This window comes from Halyomorpha halys, unplaced genomic scaffold (genome assembly GCF_000696795.3).
Source record: "Halyomorpha halys isolate HHAL.00 unplaced genomic scaffold, Hhal_1.1 Scaffold813.1, whole genome shotgun sequence".
NCBI lineage: Eukaryota > Metazoa > Arthropoda > Insecta > Hemiptera > Pentatomidae > Halyomorpha > Halyomorpha halys.
In genome coordinates this window covers 306,151-318,446 of record NW_027113046.1, presented here as the reverse complement: position 1 = coordinate 318,446, position 12,296 = coordinate 306,151, and the positions used below count along the sequence as shown (strand labels likewise).

The 12,296-nt window shown below is 29.7% G+C and overlaps 1 protein-coding gene across 1 annotated transcript; it reads right to left on the bottom strand.

Moving 5' to 3' along the window:
• Nucleotides 1-3,496: 3,496 nt before the first annotated feature.
• On the bottom strand, nt 3,497-12,052 carry Dsor1 (mitogen-activated protein kinase kinase 1). Its single transcript, XM_014429659.2, has 8 exons — nt 11,794-12,052; nt 11,480-11,711; nt 11,288-11,400; nt 9,859-9,970; nt 7,880-8,056; nt 7,615-7,798; nt 6,777-6,946; nt 3,497-3,767 (listed from the first exon to the last, which is right to left on the bottom strand). The coding sequence occupies exons 1-8, from the start codon at nt 11,898-11,900 to the stop codon at nt 3,654-3,656; spliced, it is 1,209 nt and encodes a 402-aa protein (XP_014285145.1). The 5' UTR covers nt 11,901-12,052; the 3' UTR covers nt 3,497-3,653.
• Nucleotides 12,053-12,296: the final 244 nt, after the last annotated feature.

Here is a 12,296-nt window from a genome sequence, read left to right as displayed (position 1 = left end):
TGGGAAATGACTCATATTTTATCTTTAGATTGAAAAAATGGAATTATCTTTAGAATGGAACTTCAACCTATAAAACAGCCTTTCCATATTTCACAAGGTCCATCTTTGCATACCACCATATTTGGAAAAAAAATCACTTTTAATTTTATAGAGGGGAAATTAAGTTACAGCTTATTTACATCCTTCAATGATAAAATTAAAATTGAATAATAATTAAATTATAGATATAACTTACTGAAATGTGAAGTCAAGTTTGGCAAAGTTGATCATCACAACCACCAATGTGATGAAAGAAAGAAACGAGAGAAATAACAAAGAATGAGGAAACCAATTCATTTGGCATCACCATCTTGTAACTTTGATGGTGATGAAATAGAATAAAGAAATAACCATTTTACCAACGGATTAACTAGGTACTAAGAGAAAGATAAATAGATAATATTGTACTTTTTTGATCGACCTCAATGAAATTGGCCAATAGGTAATAGGATTTATATTGAGACATAGAGGCCCCTTAATAATCAATCAGGTGGCATTACTTTACAGATCTGATATTTAAGAATGAATAAATATTGGGAGAGAATGATCAATACAGAAGTTAAGGAAAACACATGATGACATTTGAATAAATGCATGAATCCTCCAGAAAACGATAAAAAGGCGTGATCTTAGAAGAAAGTTAATTCGGAATGACTTCAATCTGAAAGGAGAGTTAAATTACCTCATTGCATGTTTTATTGAGTATTAATTTGGTTAAAAGTATTGACTGCTCCAGAGAAGCCTAGAAGAATGAGAACAGATATCTTTTGGTGTTCTAAGAATGGATACAAGATTATGTTTGTTCTAAACCAGTTTTATCGGAAGAAGTGAGAATGTAATTTTGTAACCATGGTAAAGAACAGAAGTCACCATTTTAATGGTCTAACTATAATCCCAAAAGGCTTATAACCACAGATATAAGATTTCAACATGATTGAAAAATATATTATAGTTACATGAGAGGAAATACATTTTCAACTCTGAAGATGAAATTCCCTCTTTTGTTTAGATAAACTTGATACATGTTCAATACTTTGAATTCTAGAATTTGTACCCACTTAATTACAGGTTCACTGTTTTATGGCCAATCATTTCCTCAACTTTCAAAATTTTTTTTATTGTATGATTGCAAAAACGCAATAAAAATATAAAGTACGGAAGAAAAAGGAAACTGCATCCACAATCAGAATCTTTTATTACATTTTCTGCATATAATGAATGTATTTTTTTCTACTAAAAAAAAATATATATATATATATGAAAATAAATAAAATTAAGAAATTAATACTTGGTTGTCAATGAAAAAAAAAATATGAAAATGCTTGTGAACTACTGTCTTTATGTCAAAACACACAACTTCTAACTCTTTTTCCTATGAACAATTCACATTAAGAGCAATGATGATACTTTTTAAAAACTTTTTATGGAATATTAACAGCAAAGATTTAACACTTAAATATATAATAATTAAAAATCTAACATCTACCTACACCAAGAAAAATTACACAAAAGCATTTATTTATCTTATAAAAATATTGTTTAAAGTCAAGCAATATTCAAATTCTTAAACACCAAATTCAAATTTACGAAAAAAGAAAGTTATGATTTTAAATTAACTTTCTATTAAATAATGTCTTTATACACCAATTAACAATAGAAGTTTAGAATTATGAAAATAATAAAATTGGATATTTGTAACATATTTATTAAAAAGAAGAAAAAAATAAATAAAGAAAAAGAATTGAACACTAATAAGAAATATATTTTAAAGTTGTAACACCTAACATAATACAAACTAAGATATTAAGTAGTTTCACGATTTACAAGTAGATAAACAACAATAAACATAAGCATGAAAAATAAATACTACGCATATGGGCCATGGATTGTCAACCTTATCCCTAGGACCCACAAGTTAGTATTCAAAATGCAACTTGCAAAACCATTAGAGGTTAAATGCAATGATCTAAAAGTCGGTTGCTATGAAAGTGATACACCACCAGTACTTTATGAATTCTTCAACAATTTTTTAAAAATTAATTTCATGGGGACAGTTTTGATACAAACTATAAATTTACATTTATAAAGCAATTGTTAAAACAGAAGTCAAAAACTCAAATTATGCATGAGTACTTTTCTTTTCTTTTTTTTTTTTACTGTGATCCATAAAACACCACATTCCTTAAAAGTGGACTTATATCACTTCCATTCCAATCAACTCTAAATGAGATGACAAAATAGTCTTGACAATAATTAAACTAACTTTTATTCTGTTTATTGGACAAACCAATATCAAGCTGACGCATTAACATCTATCTTGTAACAAAGTAATTACTAAAAACTAATTGAATGAATATTTTTAGAATATCTAAGCAAAATTTAAAACTTACGTAACAATACAAGTAAAGCAACATCCAAAGGTAAATAAATTTAATTTTGAACAGGTGTAGGGGAACAATAGGTATTAAAAGGTTGACGACTGATACAATATATATATATATATATTTTTTAAATCTTGAATAGATTTTAATAAATGAAAATCTATTAATAAAACTAGAATTCTATTCGAATGCCAAGTTTTTATATGGCACTGTAAAAATTCATACTTATATTTCCACATCATTCTGTAAATTTCCGTCAACAAAGCTATGAGTAAATATGACCTTAAATAACAAAAACTACTGGTTTTTCTATCACAGATATATATATATAAATAAAATTATTAGTTTTGTTATCAAGGTGAAAAATATTCCATATTTTTTTTTTTTGATTTAGTGAAAGATTAAAAATTCTTTTAATCTAACATTATTTTTATTTACTATGTATCGTTTTTTGGAATAGTTTTACAAATGATTTTTAATTAAAATAAGAATCCAAGCGAAATATTGTTAAATTTAATAAGCATTCGAAAAGATAATAATTACAATTACTAATACAATTATGCAAAATTGTATAAAACAATGTCTATTATTTCCAAAGAATATGTTGCATTAAAGTATGTGAAGAATCTATTCAAATAAAGATTTCTTCCCTATCCTAGTGCATGTAGCTAGACAAACAGATAATACACCTGTTACAAAAACAAATTAACTAATGTATAAATGTATACTTTACTGTAACAGTGCCTAATACTGAGGTCGTACACATTTACAATGATAACAATAAAGTATCAGTATTATACAATATTTACAACAACATATAAACTATAGTCTTAAATATACAAAGATTTTTGATGACATGGAATAATAAATAATATATTAATTTAAAAATTCATTAAGAAGTTTCAAATATTACAAATATAATAAGCAAATATATGGTTAAAACAATATTATATATCACAATTCATGTTTCAATTAAACAATAAGATATCTCTTGAATAATTAATTTCCTCAGAGAAATAATAAATTTAATTAAATTATATCACTTCTAATTTTTGTTTTCATTTCTAAGATAGTTCATTTCACAATATTAATCACATGTGATTCATATAAATCGATACTGCTACCAATTAATAGGTAGCGCTTACAGTTGATAGAGATAATTAAGTTTCAAATAAGATAATTTCCCAGACCTGTCAGCTGCAAATATACATGAAATGAAGGTAAAGGCAATAATTAAGTAGGAGGCATAGTACGTGTTGGTGTTGTTGGGGTGAGGCCCATTGTCTTGCAAACCCAGCCAGCAATATCAACATTCTCATTTTCAGATTTTCGGATCCATTCATGGTTCTAAAAAAAAATATAAAAGTAAATTGATATTATTATATATCATAATTAATTCTTTAGAGACCATAGCTGACCCCTGTGGCCTATATATTGATATATCAGTACTGAGCGTGATGGTCTTTCTGGCTTAAGTATTGATTTATCAGTACGGCCTAGCTTAGCACTTGGGACATGTTCACTGATTTATTTGCTCTATTCCTTGTGTAATCTAATGTATTTCAAGGTTATCCAGGAGTGTGGGGTGGTTCAGTGAGTAAGGTACTGTGCTACTAACTCCCAGGACCCGAATTTAAATCTAGAAGTGGCATATAATTATTTAATCTGTCACTTTAGCCATGAGTCAAGTCTGTGGATTTGGGGAGCCCTCCAGAGTCCATCCAGCCTCATAAAGAGGTATCCTTGATTAAGGAAAAATCTGGTAGTTAAGCATGATCATGAAAAAATCACCTCCTAGTACAAACACTGTTTGAGAAACAGTGCTTTCTGCTAAAGTATTGAACCCCTGACCCTTCACAGGTTGCATCAGACCAGATTTTCTTTTTTTTCAAGGCATATCCTAGTTTCTATTCTAGGGACTGAAGTTTATAAAAATGCACTTTATTATTTTTCTTGTTACTACAGATGTAATAGTAAAGGATTCCCATGCATGAAACCCAGCCTATAAAAAATTAATCAACACATAATTATTAAAATTATTTTTTACTGCATTTAACACATTTTTGGTAGTCCAAATCTATTACTAAGAATCTAATTAACTTAATGAAGTAATGAATTGGATGTTTCCATTTGTTTTGATTTCCTATAACTCCTAAATGGTACATCCTTGTAAAAATGTTATAATAATACAAATTAAAGAACATTAAATTCTGATTTGAATAAGTATCAGAAAATAATAATTTGTTCAAGTGGTATGGTCATAAACCACCTTCCCTGGATGCATATGGGCTTCACAGCACTTCAGAGCAACTAGTGCTACCACTGTTTATAAAGTCTCCCATCAGTCCCTAAAGGGTTGGTTAATGGACAAAGTATCATTGGAGACAGGTGAAGTCTTCTTAGAATTTAAAAAAAAATCTCAAAAATGTTTCATTTAAAAAACATAAGAAAAGTTAATTTAGGGGTATTCATGATATTGTGTTAAATATAAAATGTTTTACCATGTTAAATGTTATAAGTATAGGATTGTGAGAAGCCATATTTAAAGTCATGTAAAATGTTAAATGCATAAGAGCTCCTTTTCTTCCTGCATAGCGGATTTTCTAAGCAACTTGTTTTATAACCTTTCCTTCCAAAACATCATGTTATTTTTTAATTTTAAGTTTAGATTAAAGTAATTTATTTCAACATGCCTAAAGAGAGTGAGAAGTGGAAGTTGTGTGAAAGTTTTCTACTGAATGCTTTGTTGATCTTTTAACTTGTGAGGAAGAGAACCAAGATGAGTTAATTGGCTACTATCATTACATTATTATTATTATTGTCATCCATTACTGTATAAGTTAAAACATCCAAAATAATACTAACATAATCAAAACACAAACTATGAGCAAGTAACCTAACACAACACCAAACAAAATGGTGACGGGCTTAGGTGGTCTGTTGTTTGATGTAATTCTCTATTTAACTGATCTAGTAACAGACTCACAACCATGTTATATGTTATATCATTTTAACATGGGAAAAGAAGGAAATATTTCTCCATTTAACACGAGTTTTTCCATTTAACACGCTTTAACATGTTAACTAAAGATCATGAATACCCCTTTTGATTGTTTCTTTAATGCTTAAAAACCATATTCAAAATAGTGGAGAGAGAAAGAAAAAACTTGAGAACCTAAATGGCAGTTCTTTAATATAAGCTCAATTTAGTATAAAATTTTCAAACCTCATAATTAGAGGTACAGCAGAGGTGTTCAGAACATTAGAAACTGCAATAATATATTTGGATAGGTTCCTTGGCTTCACAGTAACATCAATAAATAATCAACAGACTGAGATAGACCAGCATATAACAAGCATGAACAGAACTTTCTTCTCTTGGTAAAGAATACTGAAATCCCAAAAAATCTGAAGCTAAGGTGATGATAAAGCCAACTCTGATATACGGCTGTGAGACTTGGGCTTTAACAGTCATCCTAGAAAGCAGAATCGAGAGATTTGAACTTAAAGTCCTCTGTACTATTACAGGAGCGACCTGTGATCAGAGCCTTAAAATATGGAGGAGAAGAACTAACAGTTCTGCAGAGACTGGTCAGTCAATAACTCGTGATATGAAGGCAAGGAGGTTAAGATGGGTGGGACATGCGGCTTGAAGAAATCCATCAGGAAGCCTCTACACAACAATAAATACCAGTAAAGTAGGCAAGAGACCATGTGGACGGCCAAAAACCAGATGGATAGACAGAGTCAACAAAGATGTAGAAGAGCTGCATGCAGCAAACTAGAAAGTTGTAACCCAAAATAGGCAGGTGTGGAGAAGGCTGGTTGGTTTGAGTGGCCAAAGATCTATAAATATCAAGGTCTATAGAGCCAACTGAAAAAAAAAAAAAAATTGGATAGGACAAAATTTTGATTAAAATTTATCCATCCCCAATTTTATAAGAAAACAGTTTGCCCTACATACCTAATTTCAGCTCATTTACTTCAAAGGGTGTTGCTAAAGGCTTCCATGTATAGTGAGGGAGGGGTATATATATATTTTATTTTATTTTATTTTTTTCTAAACATTTCCAAAATTGTATTCTAGGGGTTATAAAGTGGATGTAAAATAAATCCTTAAACCCTTTCGTTGAACTTCAACGCAAGGCTAAGATATATTACTTTCCAGGTAAATACAAAACAAATTGCTGATAATACTATAAAGGCCACAAATTTTCTTGGTAATAACCAGAAGATAGATAAGTGGAAATAAATAAAGGACCCTAAATACTGAACATTTGCTAAATTAAATAGGAATAAATGTAACAATAAAACAAAATAGTAAATCCAAAGTTGATTCAGAAATATAGAACTTACCATTAGTGTTTTTAAGTCAGCTCTCTCAGCTGGATTTTTCTTCAAACAACGGTCAACAAAATCTTTAAATTCATTAGAAAATATTCCAGACGGTAATTTAGGAGGAGGCTCATTAACAATGTAATCAAGAAGTTCAAATATTGCCATAGGCCTCGGTCCGCTTCCATTACCTAAAAAGACAATTATTATTGGACTCTGGAACTATAAACAATAATAATCATTTAAAGAAAAAAAAATGAATTCTACAGGTTCTTGGGAAAACTATTGTACTCATTAGTAACTGAGTCTATAAAAAATCTATAACGATAAAATAACGTAATGAAATTAGAAGGTGACTGAAGCATTATTCTGAAAAGGCTCTATAAAAATGAGAATAAGAATCCATAGGCCCTCTATTACTGATAATAAATTATTAGAAGTTTGATATTCATGGCTACTATAAATTATTTAAATAAGTAAAAATGAACTTACTGCATTATGATATTAGTGGGATCCCCCAATCGTTCAGGGTCAAAATACACCAAAATAATAAGTATAATGTTTTTGATAAAAAAAAAGTTATGAGAGGTTTCACAGTATTATAGAATTTATTTTCATGAAGTTTAAATAAATTTACTAATAACTCCCTATTATACAAATAACTTGGAGAATTTTTCTTTACCTTATTTCAACTAATCTATTTAAAGTAGTATAAAAAACCATACTATCTACAAGGTATTTAAAATCAACATTAAAACTATTATAAGGTTGAATTATTAAACAATGTCTATATTCACCAAACCAGGGCACATGAGAGACGAATTATAAAATATCCTGAAATAAATAAAACAAAACCAACCATGAACTGGAGAAACTTGTGTTTGAGATTCCTCATCTTCTTTTGATGGCCCAAATATGGCTGCAAGTGTTTTAGCATCGGGAGGTGGAATAGGATACATTCCGATGGCCATTTCCACAAGAGATAACCCCAGAGACCATATGTCACTTTGTACTGAGTAATGAGTACCTTGGAGCCGTTCTGGCTAAAAACGTAAAAAGGCAAAGGTACATTATTAAAGGTTTTAATATAGGCATCACTGGTAAAAAAAAAATTATATACTTACAGACATATAGGATCTAGTACCGACGAATGAGTTTGCCATAGAATCAATCAATTGGCCAGACACTCCAAAATCACATATTTTGATCTCACCACCACTGTTAACCAGGATATTACTTGGTTTTACATCTCGATGCATTATTGCATGTTTGTCCCTCAAATAACTAAGTCCTTTTAACACCTGGGAAAATAAAATAATTACATAAATAATTGAAGCAGAACCTGGAAAAAGAACATTCATGGTCTATAACCTATTTTTTTGGAGATTCAATTTTTATAATGCTCGATATTTATTTTATATAAATTTTTGAGGTTAAAAAACTTCCAAAGATGAATATAAACTATTTTATATTTTTTTCATAGTTGTACAATGTTTCGGGACAATTGCTCCATATTCATGCACCTTAATAATCCCCATACTTTCAATTTCACGATCGAAATCATGTCATCAATATAACATGGTTAAAAATTGTTTCACACTCTATGGTTATATGGATGACATGATTTCATAGTGAAATTGAAAGTACGATAAGTATGGGGATTATTAAGGTGCATGAATATGGGACAATTATCCCGAAATGTTTGTACAACTAAGAAGAAAAATACTTACAAAAATATCAAAGTATCATAATTTTTAAAGTTGGTAGGAATGTTTAAATGAGAAAAGTTAACACACCCTCTTTCCATAGAATGGTTTAGTTTTAGATTTCATATCTTGTTTTTTTTTTAGAAGAAATTGTAGACAAACCAATTATTACAGAAAACATTTGTAAAAGGTGTGAATCAAAATTTGTCTGATACTAATAGGTGAAAGTTTAAATTAGATCAAGTGAAAAGATATACAAGTTAGTTTTATCTATAAAAATGAGGAAAAAATGTAGAGAAAAAGTTTCAAGTTGTCTGAGAATGTTGTACAAAGACAGGTTTTTGAGACTGAAACAGCATAATTTATTTAGTCTAACAGAAAAACAGCTTCCAGATGAGAAAGAACTGAAGAACACGGGTGGAGCTATGAAGAAAGAACTTATAGTCATAAAATCTCCAACTGTTAATCTTTTCATCATTAATCTTTATCTAAAGGATAAAGGTCTGTAATTGAGCCTGGTGAAGATGAAGAGACTCCAACTTGAGATCAGAAGGGAACCTTACCCCTGGGGACCAGAAGACCTGGAGGATTTCTTCTGGTTACATCTAGAGAGGGTAGGTTTCAGCAAACCAAATAAAACCAAGATGCAGAAGTTGTTTTTTGACTGCTGAAAGTATCACAAATGCTACAAAAAACATAGGCTGTTGAAGTATACCTAATGGTGCGAACTACAATCTTCCGGATGAACGGCATGTCTGGGAGAATGTGGAACCTGGAATTTAAGAGATTCCTTGGACCCACCCAATAAAAGTATTGGATCAGGCAAAGACTTACAGAGTCAAGAATATGGATACACCATCACTAGGAGTGAGAAAGCACTGGCGAGTTAGAGGAGGAAACTAAGAAAGACTGTCTGAAGAGGAAGGAAAAGTCATCGCCTGAATGCAAGAACTATTCATTTATTCCAGAGGTATAATTAAATAAAAATTAATAAATAAAGTTGTTCAATTATGGTTGATCCCATCCGTACTACCCCACTGCTGCTGACAACTGATTAGTATTTATAATAAACAAATCAGTATTTAACTAATGAAAAAATACTTAAAAGCAAATGATAAAAGCTGTTCTGGTATTTCTGGAGTAATGCTAAGAAATACACTCAATGGTATCATTCCTGTACTAATGACAATTAAAAAAAATAAAAATAAGTGTGCCAACTCCTGTCTTATAATCTCTAATATATTCATAATCATTTATCCTAACCAACGTTCTTTAATTTTTTTTTTCAAACCCAACAGATGGTGTAGAAAAAAAGATAAATAAAACCCATCAAGTTATCAAGAATAAAAAAAATTATTCATGAAAAAGGTAGGGAATTTTTTCTACTATTTACTTACAGCAGCAGTAATTGTCCCTAATATAGGTTCAGGAATGCGCCCAGCTTTTTTTAATATTAGGTCTAAGGAACCTCCATCCATGTACTCCATACAAATACTTATTTCTCCATCACTGAAAATAAATAAATAAAATGGAGATAAAATTAACAGAGACATTTTGTTCATAGTTGAATGAACAAATGAATGAAGAGATGAACAAAACTTTATACTTCAGTTAAATCAAACTACTATCGATAATTTCAACAAATAGTTTAAAATAATGGTTATTTTTATTTTACGACCAAAGTTGCTGTATTCCATGCACTAGAAGAGGACTTCCCCATAGAAATAAATTTGTACTCAAATTTTTTTTTAACAAAATTGGTTTTGAAACATTAGTTCAATTCAAGCTCATTTTATTTTTTTATTTGCTACAATCAGCTCCAAATGATTTGAATTTCAATAGAATAAGTAATCACTTCAATTTAAGTTTGAATTAATAAATGTCAGCTTTACAAATTTTGAGTAATCTAGGGTATATCTTCACTCAAAATAATGAGGCTTAAATAAAGAACATTTCAGAAACAGAGAGACGTATATTTAAACAGTGATCATATTTTCAAAGTATTCGTTTTTGTACAATGCGGAGCAGCCAGTCCATTACTAGATTAGAAGTGATAGATATTTAGTTTAAATTTATAAAAAAAATTATAATATACAACTTTTATATCCTTAAAACTTAGGAGGAAATAATAATTAAAAAGAAAGATTGCTAAATAGTGATATATCTCTAGCAGGACTAATTATAAAACAGGAGACATACTAAGAATACTTTTAAGCATTACATATTTAAAATAACTGGCTAAAAATCTAGAAAAATAAAGTTTTGAGTCACACTGATATATTTCTACTAATATATCTCCAAATATTTCAATCTCACAAGTTGGAAAATTATATGGCAATGAAATAATGAAAAAACATCAACAGTGATATATTTTCAAAATTAACTGTGAATTTAAGGTCCACACTTAAATAAAAAACTTTTTACAAATGAAATGAATATAAAACATGAATTAAGTGATAAAAATAAGGATGATAGACGACTAAACATAATTCTGAATGATTGCTTAACTAACTAATCAATTTCCAGTAACTTCTCAATTATTAATAACTGATATAATAATGGCCATAAATAATATAATAATAAGATAAGATGGTCCGTATGGCGGTCAGAAAAGTACTCAAATAATAAAAACAATTTTGATTAAAACCAATATTTCGATGTGGTAGATCTCCTAAGAAATAATCAAGGCTTGAGTCAGTTGATGAAGATCTGCAATGGGGGTTGAAAATAGGTTTTTGATATGTTAAGTACCTTTCTCAGTACCACCTAGACCTGATAAACCTCCCATACATTTTTTGGAAATCAAAGACAAAAATTAATAAATACCTGTAAAATGCTCCATAAAAACCAACTATATGAGCAAAGTTGCACTCGTGTAGTACTTTCAACTCCCTAATAATCTGTTTCTTGATTGCTGGTTTGACTTCCAAATGAATCAACTGAAAAATGTCACATATACGATAAAGTGTCGAGTACAACATTTGGACATTGCTATTAAAAAATATATGTATCCAATACCTTCCTGGCCATTATCAGACCACTTGACTTGTGTTTTACTTTCATTACTACGCCACCATTTCCAGCACCAAGTTCACCCAATTTCTCAAAATCATCATCACTCAGCTCTCCAATTTTTTCTTTTTGGCATAAAAAAAATTCCATTCTTTTCCGCTGAGTATCATCCATATCTAATTCCTCTAATCTTTCTTGAAGAACTTCAATGCTTGTTTTTCCAACTAATGTGCTTCGTCTATAAGCAAATGTCAAAAAATGGATATTTAAGTTCAAGACAATAAACCAGTTAATAAAAAAAATAACATAGGCAAACTTACTCAGAAGCTTCTGATTTTGGAGTTAAAACAGGTACAGAAGGAGACAGTGGTACTGAAGCTTCAATTGATCCCGGAGGTAAAGTAAGATTTAACTTATTTTTGGACATTATTTGAAAGACAAATACTTTCAAACAGCTTATTTTTTAGCTGATAGGCGGAGTTGAAGAAAAACACCAATAAGTCACAGAACAACATAAAATAAACTAATTGCTTATTAGAGGTCAAAAAACAATCGAAATCTCTTCCAGAGCCTTATCTAAACATTACATTATATAATATTTTAGTCCAATGATTCCGAAAGTTAATTACTTGGGCCTCACAACTACCGGCGCACTCAAACGTTGACTACACAATTTTGTTACACTAGCTACTCTTATCAATACTACTACCCTTATCAAGTATTGTATATTGTAAAGCTAGTTTAGTCAACATAACTAACATAAAACTAATAGCATGAAAGGATGAGTTATTTATCAAATGATTATAACTATTTTACAGAGAAA